Below are 17322 nucleotides of genomic sequence, written 5' to 3'. Positions count from 1 at the left end.
AGTACGCAATCCCGAAACTACCACTGAGGCGAGACCGCATCAGCGAAGCAGGGCGCCGGACGAAGCGCAGTTCGGCGAAAACGGAACCTTTGAACCACGCGCGCCGCTCCCCATGACAGCACCACAGAGGTTCTTTTTTCCATAAATCAAACGGAAACGAACAGACAGCATTTTATTACGTCTTTTGATGCACAGATGGTTCTTTTTTTATTGCTGCTAGTTTGATTACTAGTGATTTATTGTAGGCAGACTCTCATACGTCATCGGGATCACTTCGAAAATGTCCCACTCATGGTGCTCATCATGTGATACATTTAGCTTAATTTCTCGGTAAGTAGGGCACTGCTGTTGATAATATTGCCGTTTTAGAAGTTGTCATACATTGGGCTTTCACTCTGACATAAATTGTTATTTGCCTTTAGTGTCCCTTTAAAAGAAAAGGAGCAGCTGCTCAAAAGTTCGAAGTGGTGAAAAAAATGTGTGCAACAATAGTGCTCCCAAGAAGATGTACAGAGGTGTGCTTTCAGTTTTCCACGGTGGTACAGTAGTCACGGCACTCGATTGCTGACCCGAAAGTTGCGGGTTCAATTCCGGCTGCAGCAGAGCACAAGTGCCTGTTTTCTTAGGTTGAAAAACACCAATCAAACCCCGCTTTTGTTGGATGCACCCAATGTTGTGAAAGTAGATGGGAAGGGAAAGAAGAATGTTGTTTGTGTTCTCTCAACAGAGGCCAGAAGACGGGGATGCACAGTTATGCCTTGCATCACTGCAGATGGGCATAAACTACCACCTTAAGTTCTTTCTTAAGAGAATACATGCTCCACAGAGCAATTCCCTGATGACATATTTGTTAAGACTGGCGAGTAAGGTTGAATGACAAATGAACTGGTGAGAGACTGGTCGACATGCATTTGGGATAAGTGACCAGGGGCAAATCACAACACACATTTTTTTACTTGTCCTGCACAGCTTCAGGGACACCTTACAGAAAGCGTGCGGCAACAACTTTATGTGTGTGAGGTGGACTTGGCCGTCATACTTGAAGGTATTTTGACTGGCTTGCTTCCGCCGCTGGATGTCTCCGTAAACAGGCTTTTTTAACGGCGGACTTCACCGTGCATACACAGTGTGGGTGGCAATCACTGTTCACCAAAAACCACTGACTGGTCAGCTGTGAGGGTAACCCTTGTGGATGTGTGCCATTGGATGCTCAAAGCGAGGGGTGCCATTTTCTTTAGGACTTTGGAAAAAAAACTTCAAAGGCGCGGGAACATTTAACAAGGCTCGATTTGACAGAGGACTTCATTTGGGACAGAGGTGAGTTCGAGGATACAAAAAGGTTGGAGGAGGAAGAGAATGACGACGTCGAAGAATAATATTCTTGCAATTGCAGGAAAGTGACAGGTTTTTGTTTTTCTCCCAGTAAGAGTGAATACTGGTGAAGTGATGGAAGTACCACCAAAAATATTTACAGAAAGTAAAGTTGCATCTTTTTCTCAATGTAGTAACCGAGCCCCTGATTTTTACCTTAAATCTCGGTAGAATGAGACCTGTCGACATTACACGAATAGATAGGGCATATGTTATTGAGCTTAGGAGTGAAGTGAGGTATTGTCACGCAGAAAGACTGAAATGGTGATAAGCTGAAGTTCAAACAGGTTAGGTCGTGTTGATAGCTTCTATGCTAACGAGCCCTTGATCTATACACTTGTAGAATTTTTCCCTCGTGGTTGGGTAGGACTTTTCCTTGGCCTGTTTGGTACATGCTCATTCTGGAAGATTCAGTACATTGTGCGTGCACAAGCACAAGCATGCACACACCACTGACACACGAGACATGATGAACAAAACAGGTGCTCCTGTGGCTTTCATTGTCCTGGTACTGGTGTTGAAAATTCTGGTGCAAGCACCCCGCCCCCTTGGTAAAAGCTTCTGAGGTATTGTTCAAGGCCACTTTAGAAATTTTTATGTGTGAAAAATGGTGATGAGTGATAATAACAGCAGAAAATTTAATTTTATGGTATTCGACGTCTGATAGATTCCTAATGTACCGTCAGGCACAATGCTTGCCATAGCTTTGTTCATGTTCTGCAGTATATTAGTCTGTTGGTTTGTCATCGGCAGGCAACCGTGGTCTCCTGATGAAGTCCGAGGATGGCCTACCAGAGAGCAATGCTACTGAACCTTCAGCTGCCTTGGATTCTGCTGGTGGTGCTGCCGGGGCTAAACTAGTCTTCCATGATGGAGCCCTACTAGATGTAGGAAAGTTGCTGCGACAGGTGGAACGCAGTGAGAGAGCCCGCACAAGCTCGGAAACCCGCTTGAAGGAGTTGATTGAAGCCTTGGGTCAGTAGTTGCAAACTAGGCTGATGCAGTTTGCCTTCAAAAAATGAAATGCAGTTTTGGTTTTATGTACCGTACTTACTTCAATAATGATCACACTCTTTTTTTTTTTTTCTTGAAAAATTTACCCATGCTTAGGGGTGCAATCATTACGAGGGATAAAATTTCGGGAGAATCAAGTTGCAAGTCAAAATTGTTAAAATGGCTATCGTGACTATAACTAAACAATCATGCTGAGGGAGTCTTTGTATTGAAAGCACATATGATATTCACTTTTCTTTGCACGAGTTGCTCCACAAATGGTGCATATGTGAGGGATCGCAAAAATTACAAAAAAAAAGAAAATAATGAAAGGGGGGTTGGGGAAGCTGGCCTTAAGTCATTTGCAATGCCTGTGTACTTGTTCACCTTTTTAAGCTGTGTCAAATCTTTGCTGAAAATGTACAGTGCCCCAAAAAGTAACTTGGTCAATGCAGATGATGAGAAATGAGCTTGAAATCACATAACCAAAGTTTACAAAGGCAACTGTCATCTTTCCCAACACTGAGCGCCGCCATCTTGGTATGGAACAAAAGCTAAAAGTTTCACTGTTTCGTTCCCACCTTTCTCACATACAATGGCTGCATGGTAAAATGCACCGACACTACTGGAGGAGGGCTTGCCTATAGGCCTGCTTTAAAAACCTTGCTGATCTGCCATTTCTTCATTGAATAACTTCGCGACTGTAAACAGTGGCTAGCTGACACCTGTTTTTAAACATTCGAAACTAGAATTACATAGTGGCATACAGAGAGCAAGCACCACCTTTGATCATATGCGGCGATGGAGGGAAGGCACTTATGCAAGTCTCGGAAAAGCCGGTGATCATACCGTACACAAAAAGTTGTACCCATTTGGCAATTCCATACCATATCAGCCAGCAATTTAGTGATAGCAGAGTCCTGTGTTGTTAAGTCATGCACTTTTAAACTGCATAATTCATGCCAAGCCTGCACCACGTTGTCATTTTAGCTCTAGTCAAAAGAGGAGACTGCAAACACTTAAATGACAGTCTCCCACTACTATAGTGCTATATTGAGTTGCTTTGAGAGCTGACATGAGAGTGCTACACCAAGGTTGGTTGGTTGGATGGTTGGTTGGTTGGTTTGTTTTTGTTTGTTTGTTTGTTTGTTTGTTTGTTTGTTTGTTTGTTTGTTTGTTTGTTTGTTTGTTTGTTTGTTTGTTTGTTTGTTACAATACCCACAAACCTTGCACCATTACATTGGGGGGGTGACAAGGCAGTGCAAATACAATGAATAAAAGCAGGGAAAATGCTGAAAAATCAAGGAACCGGATCGCAAAAATCAGATAGTAATGAGCAACAATGCTCATTCTACTAGCCATTGGCTAGCAATCAGCACACAAAATCACATATGGTGCCAGTTGACAGAGGCAGCTTCTTCTTGTAAGTTTTATTACTATTGCCCTCCATAACCTCATGTGTCACTCTGCTATGAAGATTTGTGTGCCTTGCCAGGAGCTGCGTTGCTGTTCATTTCGCAGAGCAAGGGTGCACATGTAACATGCACTCATATACCAGTAGTTGTGGCACGCAAAAACTCGAAAACACACAAGCTTGCCTGACAGCTTCCCGTACCGACTTGATGACGTAGAAATGTGATGGCTGTTGTGTACGCCACCACATAAGCCTGAGGCCAGTCAAGGCATATAGATACTGTATCAACATGCATTTGTTTCGTGGAGGTATGCATTTGTATTTTATACAAAACTGACGCTGAAAATTGCACTTTCATTTTTACAATCAAATTATAGACACTCACAGCCATGTTGGGCGAACTTGCGTGAAACTGCACACAAAGGCAATAACAAAAGTGACAACTACGCAAAGCACCTTTCACTTTGCTGGTGAAAGACTATCACGGAAGCCTTGGATTGAATCAAAACGAAACTATAGACACCCACCATACAGCATGAGCACCTCATGGACAGTGCATAACACACCTGAAGAAAAAATAAGAAGAAATAGTCACCGACTGATGATCAGGATGCCATTACTCAGACTGCTTTGCAGCACTGGAGCTGGCCCTATAGACTTAATGTACAAGAATAGCCGAAATTTTGGACAAAATAAAGTGTGCCGCTTTGCAACCGTGGGGCTGAACAGAAATACAGTGATTCCACTCCTGCGCCAACTGCGCCAAAGTGCGCCAAGTTGTATTTACTGCGCCATCCTGATAATATCGACGAAAATTGCGCCAAAGTCTCGGGTTTGGGGGCGTCTATCACCGGCAATCGCACGGCCGGCGCGTCAGAACATGTGCAGCTTGATCTTGGGGCTGCCAAAGTCGCAACCATGGACCAAGAATTATTCCGCTGAATAAATAGTGCTCGCGCGTGCGTCCTGAATAAGGCACGATGCCATGCGCGGTGCCGACGCAGCTTCTGTTCTGCAAGTCGGCTCGACAGCAAAACGCGCTCTCCGCAGAGGCTCGTGACATCTAGGCCTCTCGGTAGCGAGAAAGTGCGGCGGCGATTCATCGGCGGACGTCGTTTGTTCTAGAAACGCTGCTGATAGGACGTTTCAAGCGTCGCACGGCACGTAAGGAAAGCAATGTGCAGTAATAACTACATGTGTGCTGCTAAAATGTCTGTCACTTCTGTTTCCGGACATCGGGGAATGAAATCTGGGATCGCTAGCAGTATATATATGGAACAATATCGAATTTTCCTTGCTTCGCGTTTATGGAAGAGCACGCGAACGGTGGAAACACGTTCACACTTTTCCTCAGATATACTTTATCCATGGATCTTCATTCGGAAGAGCTTTTTCGTAATTGCTTATACCAGCACGTCCGAGTTTAATCACTCTGCGGTAAATACCCCCTAAAAGGCCCTGCCCTTTCAAGCTCACGTGCTAGGGTTCCAATTCGAATTTTTTGCTTGCTTTTTAAAAATGTCATCTCATTAATAAAAGCATATATCCTGGTCGGAGCAGCCGCAAATACGCAGCTGTCAGTAGCGGGCCCGTCGCTGACGGCCCACAGTGAAGCAGATACCCCATGTTACACGTCCGCCCCTCGCGTTCGAGGGTCAATAGCTGACGGTTAAAAAAACTCAGTTTTGCTTAAGGGCGAAGCAATGAATGCGATACCAACAAATTGTATTGTTAAACGAAGTAAGGCTAGCAGCTAACTCTTTTGGATTCGATCTCGCGTAACTCAACAAAACACTGGTTTAAAGGAATATGGCCGCTCCAGGAACCGAAGCGTTTTCTTGCTCCGAGTTCTCTAAACACGAAGTAAGCGTTGAGAGCACAGCAAGTTTACGAGCCGTCTCCTGATGCCTCGAGATGGCGCGCGCGCCCGCTCCCCTGGCGTCCTTTCATGCTCCTTACGAAAGACGGGCGGGGCGTTTCCTCTCTGTTTGATGAGCAATCGACAGCAGGCCAGCACGCGGGAAGATGTTATCTCATGCGCTGTCCGTGCGACGGAGACAGACGGCCGGCTAGCTTAATCTCCGCTTCAGCCGCGTTCGTCGCCAGCGCTCGCGAGCTTTTACCCGCGGCTAGAATGCGCATGGTAATGTTATTAATTTGGTCTTTATACAGAAAATTACGGCAATGGCGACGGCGAAAATTTGCGGAGATTGTCCATGTAATTGTTATCACAATAAACATTTAAAAAAAGTTGAGGAGCCATTTCACTATGTGAAGTGGATGATAAGCGAAGCTGTTTCGCGCATGCCAAGGAGGTGACATGGTGGAGGACAGTTTGGTATGTAAGGCCAGGTTGTTAACGTTCAATACGCAATATTAATTACGCAAGGTCAGTCAAGGCATATAGATACTGTATCAACATGCATTTGTTTCGTGGAGGTATGCATTTGTATTTTATACAAAACTGACGCTGAAAATTGCACTTTCATTTTTACAATCAAATTATAGACACTCACAGCCATGTTGGGCGAACTTGCGTGAAACTGCACACAAAGGCAATAACAAAAGTGACAACTACGCAAAGCACCTTTCACTTTGCTGGTGAAAGACTATCACGGAAGCCTTGGATTGAATCAAAACGAAACTATAGACACCCACCATACAGCATGAGCACCTCATGGACAGTGCATAACACACCTGAAGAAAAAATAAGAAGAAATAGTCACCGACTGATGATCAGGATGCCATTACTCAGACTGCTTTGCAGCACTGGAGCTGGCCCTATAGACTTAATGTACAAGAATAGCCGAAATTTTGGACAAAATAAAGTGTGCCGCTTTGCAACCGTGGGGCTGAACAGAAATACAGTGATTCCACTCCTGCGCCAACTGCGCCAAAGTGCGCCAAGTTGTATTTACTGCGCCATCCTGATAATATCGACGAAAATTGCGCCAAAGTCTCGGGTTTGGGGGCGTCTATCACCGGCAATCGCACGGCCGGCGCGTCAGAACATGTGCAGCTTGATCTTGGGGCTGCCAAAGTCGCAACCATGGACCAAGAATTATTCCGCTGAATAAATAGTGCTCGCGCGTGCGTCCTGAATAAGGCACGATGCCATGCGCGGTGCCGACGCAGCTTCTGTTCTGCAAGTCGGCTCGACAGCAAAACGCGCTCTCCGCAGAGGCTCGTGACATCTAGGCCTCTCGGTAGCGAGAAAGTGCGGCGGCGATTCATCGGCGGACGTCGTTTGTTCTAGAAACGCTGCTGATAGGACGTTTCAAGCGTCGCACGGCACGTAAGGAAAGCAATGTGCAGTAATAACTACATGTGTGCTGCTAAAATGTCTGTCACTTCTGTTTCCGGACATCGGGGAATGAAATCTGGGATCGCTAGCAGTATATATATGGAACAATATCGAATTTTCCTTGCTTCGCGTTTATGGAAGAGCACGCGAACGGTGGAAACACGTTCACACTTTTCCTCAGATATACTTTATCCATGGATCTTCATTCGGAAGAGCTTTTTCGTAATTGCTTATACCAGCACGTCCGAGTTTAATCACTCTGCGGTAAATACCCCCTAAAAGGCCCTGCCCTTTCAAGCTCACGTGCTAGGGTTCCAATTCGAATTTTTTGCTTGCTTTTTAAAAATGTCATCTCATTAATAAAAGCATATATCCTGGTCGGAGCAGCCGCAAATACGCAGCTGTCAGTAGCGGGCCCGTCGCTGACGGCCCACAGTGAAGCAGATACCCCATGTTACACGTCCGCCCCTCGCGTTCGAGGGTCAATAGCTGACGGTTAAAAAACTCAGTTTTGCTTAAGGGCGAAGCAATGAATGCGATACCAACAAATTGTATTGTTAAACGAAGTAAGGCTAGCAGCTAACTCTTTTGGATTCGATCTCGCGTAACTCAACAAAACACTGGTTTAAAGGAATATGGCCGCTCCAGGAACCGAAGCGTTTTCTTGCTCCGAGTTCTCTAAACACGAAGTAAGCGTTGAGAGCACAGCAAGTTTACGAGCCGTCTCCTGATGCCTCGAGATGGCGCGCGCGCCCGCTCCCCTGGCGTCCTTTCATGCTCCTTACGAAAGACGGGCGGGGCGTTTCCTCTCTGTTTGATGAGCAATCGACAGCAGGCCAGCACGCGGGAAGATGTTATCTCATGCGCTGTCCGTGCGACGGAGACAGACGGCCGGCTAGCTTAATCTCCGCTTCAGCCGCGTTCGTCGCCAGCGCTCGCGAGCTTTTACCCGCGGCTAGAATGCGCATGGTAATGTTATTAATTTGGTCTTTATACAGAAAATTACGGCAATGGCGACGGCGAAAATTTGCGGAGATTGTCCATGTAATTGTTATCACAATAAACATTTAAAAAAAGTTGAGGAGCCATTTCACTATGTGAAGTGGATGATAAGCGAAGCTGTTTCGCGCATGCCAAGGAGGTGACATGGTGGAGGACAGTTTGGTATGTAAGGCCAGGTTGTTAACGTTCAATACGCAATATTAATGCAAAAGCATCAGATGCTTTATCAAACACGAAAATTGACCGTCGGCGACGTCAATCGATTGATGCAAAATATAATCATGGGATGGCGTCATCATCACGTCATAGATCGTCAAAACTTGTGACGTCATCATAGCGTCATATATCATGATGTCACGTGATGACGCCATCACGACATCGTCGCTTTATACTGCTTCCGTAATCGGTGCGCCGATCATGGAGCTAGCGCAAAACCAGGTGAGGTGCAGATAGCTTGCAGAGAAGGAGGGGGAGGATCAACCCGTCGATCGAGAAGAAAAAGAACCTGGCTTTCGCCTTGGAGTTTTCTTAGGGGAATGCATTAGGGACAGTGTGGCTCTTTGGCATTGAGGCACTGCTGTACATCACGGCGTTTATCTACAATGTCTGCTGATAACCACATAGATGTATTTAGAGTGTTATTTCATGAAGTGCAATTTTATTGATCTGGTATTCTGTTTATATGCTAGTGTCGAAAAATAATCGCCGAAGAGGTTAATTCAGAACACTCAACTGCATGAGCCCTTATTTTTTCATTAGCGAGTGAAGTATGGAGTTCTCCTGAGATGATTTTTTCCATGAGATTTGCAATGAATTGAAATATTTCTAGCCTTCATAAGAGCCTCCCATAGTAATATTCCGGTGCTTGAATGTTATTGCAATATGCTTCTGTAGTGCACTCCAGGATGTAAAATTCGCTGCTCCAGAGTGCTCCCAGATGCAAAATTATCTGCTCCAAAGTGCTCCAAGATGAAAATTTTGCTGCTCCAAAGTGCTCCAAAACGGAAATTTTGCTGCTCCAAAAATTGCTCCAAATCAGAAGTCCTCGGTAGCGTCACTGGAAATAGCAACAGTATTTAAGTTTTTTTACGTCAATGGCACTTCTTCAAAATCGGAACTACCGAAGTTCTAGCAGCAGCCTATTGTGCGTGAGCTACAGAACCAGCCAAGCCACTAACTTATACAACCTGCATGTGCTCGATTTGGCATGTCTCAGGTTCATTCTGTGCCTCCAGTGTTTGTTAATGGTATCGGGCAAATTCATCAGTCCATTTCACATAGATCAAATGTCTGCACTGAGAAAGACAGCAAGGACGTTGCGTACAATGACTGTCGCAAAGAAATACATGGTCACTATAGTTGGATACAACTTGAGAATCCTGGAGAGACCCCGCAGATGACTGAAGTGCAGCAGCCGATCATCTCCGTGACTAAAAAAATAGTCCCGCTCATGCACTCGGCAATGTTCTCTGAAGGCAGGGTAAACGGCTGTCTGGCTCATGGCGTCAGTCTGGAGTGTGCGGCCATTGGGACAGGCTTATAGGCATCCACCTTTGAGGAGTAAAGGCTGCAGACTTCTAAAGTCTTATCCAGCTATAGGCAATCACAGCATGATTAATGGGCTGCAACATTGCAGCAATGAAGAGGAAGAAGCAACATAAACTATGATACAAAGTTTCATCCCTTTCTTTCCCAGCTTAAACACACACGCTCTGCTACAGGAAGCTGTGAAAAGGAATTAGAAAGGGGCAGTAGTAGTTATGCATTAAGAACGTCATCATGCACATGAGGGGATATGCACCAGAAAAGATTAATCGTTTTGTGGACAGGTTCAGCATTTCTATCTTGGTAAACAGCACCCTCCTGCTTGTGCTCATAACAAGTCTAAGGCAGAAAGAGGGAGTACAGTTAAACCTCAATAATTTGTACTCGGTTATTTCAACATCTGGCCTAATTCAAAGAATTCTTGCGGTCCCATATTTTCCAGTGCAGATATAACTGGATAATTTGAAGCAGTGGCCTGTGTCGGCCTGGTTAATTAGATTTTGGATGCTATGCGCCAATTCTCGATCCGATTTTGCCACAAATTCTGGGATATGATGGCCCTATGGAGGCACAAGTTAATGCCACATAGCAATGTTGATTATTGGAAATTTAAGCACCCCAAAGTGATGATCGGGTATTGTTGAAAAACGTAACCCTTTGAGCTACAAACTGCTGCATACAGCAAACTAGCATCTGTGATTACTTTGAAGTTTCAGTAATTCGAAGTTTGCTGGATCCCATTTTTTCATATGTTCTGTTTGAATTAAGAGGGTTTTCCGCTCTTAATTCGAAGATTTTTCCCGGCCCCAGTGACTTCAAATTAATGAGATTTTACTGTATTAAGACAGGTTGTTTTGCTGAGATGGGGTGTATTTGTTTCCTTTGCAAATTACTTGCAATTGCATTCTTGACGTAGCTTTGACTACAGCTTCTCTGTATGTAATTTTCAGCTGAAGTGCGTGAATCGTGGGAGGCATCTCGACAAGAAGTTTTGAAAACACAGATTGATTTGGACCAGGCACGTCGCCAGCTAGTTGTCGTTGAAGACGACTTGTGCTCATCACGTAAGGCTGCCCAGGAGCTGCGGCTGGCCCTACAAAACTGCAGGCAACACTTACAGGTAAGCTTTTCTTCTTTCTTTGAAGTTGGCTGCCAGCCCCTGCGGTGGCTGAGTGGTTACGGTGCTTAGCTGCTAAAGTGAAAATAGTGGTTTCGATACTGGCTCGACAGTCGCATTTGGATGGCGGCAAAGTGCTAGAGGCCCATGTTCTCTGCAATGTCACTGTGCATTAAAGAACCCCAGGTGGTCGAAATTATCCAGAGCCCTCCACTACGATGTCTCTCATAGGCTGAGTTGCTTTGAAATGCTAAACCCCATAAAGCATAAAGCAAGTGAAGATGTCTGCCGCACTGCTCTTACTGTTTTAGAACAGAATTTTGTGTAGTTGTTTTACTATCAAATATATTGGAGTATGACAATAGCATTAAAAAAAAGCCTTAGGTTAACTGTTATCACAGTGCCACAGATGCAGTCCTTGTATTGATTGATGGAAGATATGTCATAATTGGCATAGGCGTGCGCAGGGTTTCCCATCAGGAGGGGGCAAAGGTTCATCGCAGCGCCCCCCCCCCCACCCCACCCTACTAAGTCAATGTATGGGGAAGATTTTGCGCCCCCCCCCCTCCTAGGTGACTAGAAGGGTCAATGTACGGGTCGGATTTCGCGCCCCCCCTCTTAGATGATAAGGGGGGGCGGCCGCCCCCCCTGCCCTCCCTGTGCGCACGCCTATGATAATTGGGTGTGCCGTGCCTTGTTGAGGAATAATGTTCAGTTCACTGTATGGCACATCACAGCACTAGTAACGTTTGGCCAAATGCTGAAGGCTTGTGCAAATATTTGACATTTCAGAATACAGTCAGAAAAGGTGGCACTTGCAGTGGAAAAGTTCCTCATATCGCAAGTTTCAAGAAGTCAAACTTCCTCTGTTCCAACAGTAAAATAGCCTCATAGGTCTTTAGAATAGTCCCGCATCTCATTAGTACGCGTACCAAGCCGTGGCAGGCAAAGAGGAGGAGAGCAGAGTGGCATGACTACGCTCTCTGAGTAGTCGCTGTGAGCCAAGACAAAACTCAAAGCATGGAAAAGGTTCCAGCTATATCACACACAGCCAAGCAATTTTCAGAGCTTTGACATGGAACATGGCAGCAAAGTGGATAGTTTTTCCTGCTTTCCACAATGTGTGTGTTTTTGATGCTTTCCACAATGCACATTTGTACACTGACCTGCTACTGCCAGAGCCACTGCATTGAAGCTCTGCACCTGCAGCTGTGTGAAGCCAAGCATCCCTAGCAAATTGTATGTAGTGTGTTGCCTACTACTCTAACATTGTTCCACGTCACTTGCTGTACCACACATATGCATGTGTTTGCCATGGGAGTGTCTGTGCTGTGAGGTTTCCTCATACCTGTGTCACTCCTGACTATGCATAGATGCAGTGTATGCTTAGTTTGAAAATGCAGTAATGGTGATGCTGCTTTTGTTGCTGCAGGCAACATGCACTAAAGCTGTCTGCGCAAGGAGATGGTAGTGAATGACGGTGTGTTGCATTTAGGTTGTCACCTATTAAAATGTGCGGTACACTTTGCAGCAGTGCTGCACCACTTATGCCACCAAGCAGATAGTTAAAATACATGGTATCAAAGCAGGATTGCCAGTTATAATTTGCACTTGCGCATCTGTCGGTACCTGTGATGATGTCACCATGCATTTCTGACACTTATCTGTACAGGCAGCTTGCCAGTCTTAATCATCGATCAACCAGCCTTTGCAACCAAAAATGTTGAAGATCTTTTGCAGCATAGCGTGGTTTCGGCCACACTGCGAGTCAGGGATGGCTATTAACTTTTATGCAAGAAAAATTGATAGCCCAGCAATGCGTCTCTTTGCAATTTGTAATTGTGCGACTAATTGTGCGACATTGTTCTTTGCCTGCCACCAGCAACAATTCCAAGCGAAAGGTCACCTACAAAATAATCCCTTCTTTTTCGACCAAAAAAAAAATCATTTGTCATTAGTTGCATGTATGCAGTGCTTAAAGATTTTATTAAAGGGGTCATTAACCATTTTTCCAAGTAATCATCGAATGACCTCAGTATCGGAGTTTATTGCCTTAGAATGATTGCTGCAAAAATTTCTCAAATGCATCAAGAACAAGCGGAGTTACAGTGGTTTGTAGCGCACTTTGAGTGCTTTCTCTCTTCTCTCATCCCAACGGGCGCACTGGAAGCTAAATAGAGAGGGGTAACATGGGGAAAGAAGTTACGTCAGCAGGCGTCATGACCTTGAGTGCGCGTCATAAAATACGGTCGCTCTCTCCCTTTGTCACTTTTGTGTGCTAGTGTGGCTCACTGTGTAACGTTAGCAGACTATGGAGTGCTGCACCGGCATGTGGCTGCACCCCGTAGCAAGAAGTGCATCTGATCTAAACACCGACCTTGATTTATGTTGACTATTGGCCAATAGCATGCTACTAGAGCTGTGCGAATAGCAAAATTTTGGGTGCGAAGCGAATTCGAATATTGAAGTGTGAGTGCGAATCGAATATTTTTCGAATATTTCTCGAATATTTCTAGAACATTTTTCTAATACTTCGAAGCGAAATTGCAGGAAAAAAGTTAGAGAAGATTCCTAAGCATATTCTTATGAGATAGTAACATGAATGTTTCTTTTCGCTAGGTTGATGAAGCACTGGCGGGGGGGTGTTTCATAGTTGTCTTATCAAGAATGAGGCAATGTAGAGGCCGAATTGTATTTATGTACATGATTTGGTGCAACCAAAGTGTTTCCGACAACACTTTACTCGTGATAGGCAAAGATGCCATTTCCTCAACCTCTCCTCCTCTTTCAACTTTTGTGGAAGCCCAACTGATGTGGCGGACGAAGGTGTGCTCCCTTCAAGTTCGGAGTTCCAAATCTGCCTCGTAGACGTCGAAATATAAGAACATCTGAAATCTTGGATGCTAAAAAGCTTCGGCTTCCGATTTTTCGGACTTCCTGCCCAAATTTCAGGTCCAAAACAGCATTGAGCCCCCACCTCTGCCACATCTTTCATCTCCATGTTGGAACCAGCGCTTCTTGAGTTAGTGCATTTGCGACCGTAGCAGAGCTTGAAAGGCAGCTTTGCTGCAATACCAGGTTGTGATGAGGTGAAGCATATTGAAAATCTAGGGACCACTTTCAATCCGCCTTTTTCAAGACGCCCCTGCGCATGCGCTCTCCCCTAGTGGAAAAGTCGCGAAACATCTCTTTATCTCAGAGGCTTTGCTTCTGGCAATACCGGTTGCCCCGGCCCCTACCAAACCCCTACCAAAACGGTAGAGGGCAGCGCAGGAAAATGAAAAAGGCAGATTGGACGTTCACTGTGTCTTGGCAAAGTTCGAACGTAACGGAGCTTGAAAGGCAGCTTTGCCGCAATACCGGGGTGTGATGAGGTGAAGCATATTGAAAATCTGAAGGGGTCACTTTCAATCGGACGTTGACTGTATTTGTTTTTGGGAAGTTCGAATAGTAAAATTCCAGTGCAAATCGAATCGAATAGCAAACAATATTCGAAAAATATTCGAAATTTCGAATATTCGCACACCCCTACATGCTACCAATTGTTCAACATCAAGCAGCGGGCGCAACGTCAACCAGCGTGCGCCAGCTGCTCCAAAGCAAGTGAGCATGGGCCTCTGTATGAAAAGAGGGTGCCTGAGAAAATGGCAACTTCGCACTCCGCTTGTAAGCTCTCCCTGTCGCACATAACTGCAAGATTTGGCTGAGATGCTCATAGCGGCGTCTGCTATCCACAGGATGTGTTTTCTTGCCAAGCCCAAGGGGTGGTTCATGACCCCTCTCAAGAACTGTTGTATAAGTTGGTTCGCTAGATCAACAAAATATGCATAGTCTTCAGTTGAGCTAAGATTGGAAAATGAAAATAGTTTGTTGCACCGTGAATGTCGTTAAATCTAATTTCATTATATACAAGTTTAACCGCATTTAATTCATTATTTTTTGTGTGTATAACCCACTCCTGCATATTACTAACACCCCCACTTTCAGCCTAATAAAGAAGTATAGTGTATTTACTCGCATAAGTTCTGCGCCTTTTTTCTTTTTTCAAGCGAAACTTGTATTGATTGACCTGTAAAAAAAAAAAAAAAAATTATCCTCGCCCATAAAACCCTCCTCACTCAAAAAACCCTTCTTACCCACAGGGTGTGCGCCAAAGAAATAATAAATAAAGGTAAATAAATTTTCTTTCTGAGGCTGTGGTTGGAACCCGGGCCACCCCCCAGTTCGAAAGCAAGTGCCTTGACCACTAGGCCACGCACCCATGCTTGCCCAGTGTGAGCTGAACTGAAGCATATGAATGCGTTCTAACGGTTATGCAAAAAACAATTGGGAAGGAGTACACTTGCCTTGGACGCTTCATTGAAATATTTCGTGTTGGCGGACTAAAAGTGATCTGCTGTACAACATGTAAGGTCAATATCAAAAATTGCACGTTTCAGGAAAATTTCAACTTCAAGAAAAATTGAATTCCTAACCTGCGTTTCCATGATTGCGTGATGTTCCTTTCGTTGGGCTGTTCTAGAGGCTGACGAGTGCTGGAAAGAACATAAAAGACGACATGCTGATTCAGCCCGAAAACAGCGTTCCAAGGATGGCCGCTACCTATAATAAACCTGAACGCTTGCGATAGGAGGGAGCATTGCACAATGCAAAAGAAAGAAAAGCAGTAGGTCAGGCACGCCCACGCCAAGCATCGCTTGCCCCCCCCCCATTTCCCTGATAGAGGAAGTGCTCCTGAATTTTTTCTCCCCTTATTTTTGGACTTTAGAAGGAAGTGCACAAATTACACAAAAGTTCCAGTGATGTGATAGCTGCGCCAATTGCGCCAAAGTGCGCCGAGACGTGAAACCTGCTACATCCTGCTACATCTCCGCTGTTCTGCGCCAAAATTGCGCCAAACTATAAGCACACTAGCGGAAAAACGCGCGCAGTACGCCGTTGCCGGCAAAACGCGACACTCGAAAGCTGCCGCGCGGCAAAATTTTCGTGCCGCGAGAGGAATGGGTTCGTGCATCATTTTTCGCGACACGCTGCCCGGCACTTTCTGGGGGACCTGACTGGACGCAAGTTGATAGGTAGGCTAGTTAAGCACTGGTTTGGCTTGCTCAGGCTTTTGGGGGCCGACATAACCCTCTTCAGACTGCTGTAAATTGGCGTGACCCCCCCAAAATGCACCTTGGAAGGAGCGGCTCGCCGCGAGCTGATGTGACCGCACCGCCGCAACAACAGAAGTAAAGTTTCAGCTGTTCGCACAGCGGCGTCCATGACTGTCTTATTTTTGCCCCCTTTTTTAAGTTCTGCTACTCGAACCAGTGTTATACCTCTGTGACACGGACAACCTTAACCGTGGTTAGGGGTAGCTACACAGCAGGCATAACAGCAGTTAGTCTCCTAACCGCGGTTATCGCAAACAGAGAAGCTGGCAAGATGGCGGACAAGCATCGCACCAGCCGTGGACTGGCGCAGTTAATTGGCAGCTTCGTGTTTGAGGATTTTCACGGAACGCGACTCCAGTCGGAGAGGAAAGCTCATGGAAAAATAGGTTCGCCGTGGAACGGCTACGAACAAAGACTATTCCGTCCTCGGCGGGATTAGCAAAAAGTCTATCGCTACACGTTTCTTGAGGGGAATTTCTTTTCGCATTGTTTGTGTCTCGCCGTCTCAGAGCCTCAGGTCATTCCACCAAGTTCAATGTCGACATCCTGAACAAGATGGACGAAAATGGTGACACTATATCATCTTGGTGTCGCCAAGGCAGCGATGGTAGTGGATTTTGCATTGTCTGCAGTCAGTCTATTAACCGCGAACAGCATGGTTTTGCAGCGATAAAGCGACAATCTACAAGCAAGAGGCACATTGAGGTCACTAAGCAGCACCGGAATTCAGCAGCTGTACTGAAAACTCCGAAGACTTGCACATCAGGTGTATTTGGACTTGACAAAAATTGCAACCCAATCCGATCCAGGCTTTTTGCGAACCCACAGTAAACCAATTTAGGAGGCGTTTAACCTGCTGTTACGGATTCGTGAAATTCCCGAGCCGTCGAGCGACGGCCGAGAGCAGAATGCCGTAGCTTCGGAAGTACTCGCGCGGCCAGCGCGCACACTGTCAGAACTGTGGTTATCGTTTGCCACAACCGCTGTGGGCGAAACCGCGGTCGCTCTTGACACTATCATGTATGGCGACGGCGAAACTGACGGAACTCCGAAAGTGCACGCGCGTTCAACGCCCACCTAGTCCAAGTGACGCTGCTTCCCGCAAACGCCGCGGACAAAACCGCGGCAGATGCGATTATAGATAGCAACAAACGACGTAGTTTTGAAGGCACGTGCGCGGCCAGCGCAGGCGGATTGAAAACGGAACTACCGTTTGCCGCAATTTACCGCAACCGCCGCGCACTAAACCACGGTCGCTATCAACGCGATCATCGATAGCGACTGCGAGCTCCGAAGGTACGCGGCTAACACAGCGATAGATTAAAGGCGTAAAAAAAGGCACAAAGCAGTGGCGTAGCCCCCCCCCCCCCCCCCCCCCCCCCCCCCCCCCCCCCCGCCGGAAATTTGGTTTTGCTTCGGC

The 17322-nt window shown here is 45.9% G+C and overlaps 1 protein-coding gene across 3 annotated transcripts in view; it reads left to right on the top strand.

Annotated features, from left to right (window-relative positions):
- LOC119404246 (cell division cycle and apoptosis regulator protein 1) overlaps positions 1-17322 on the top strand; it is a 221614-nt gene that overhangs the window by 191495 nt on the left and 12797 nt on the right. For all 3 annotated transcript variants that reach the window (XM_049418286.1, XM_037670826.2, XM_049418290.1), the window contains 2 exons: positions 2125-2346; positions 10580-10749. In XM_049418286.1, coding sequence (XP_049274243.1) covers positions 2125-2346; positions 10580-10749 — 392 coding nt within the window. The remainder of the gene's footprint in view (positions 1-2124; positions 2347-10579; positions 10750-17322) is intronic.

Source organism: Rhipicephalus sanguineus, chromosome 1 (assembly GCF_013339695.2).
Source record: "Rhipicephalus sanguineus isolate Rsan-2018 chromosome 1, BIME_Rsan_1.4, whole genome shotgun sequence".
In the NCBI taxonomy this organism is placed as follows: Eukaryota; Metazoa; Arthropoda; class Arachnida; order Ixodida; family Ixodidae; genus Rhipicephalus; species Rhipicephalus sanguineus.
The sequence above is the reverse complement of the archived record's forward strand: the minus strand, read 5'-3'. Positions and strand labels throughout refer to the sequence as shown.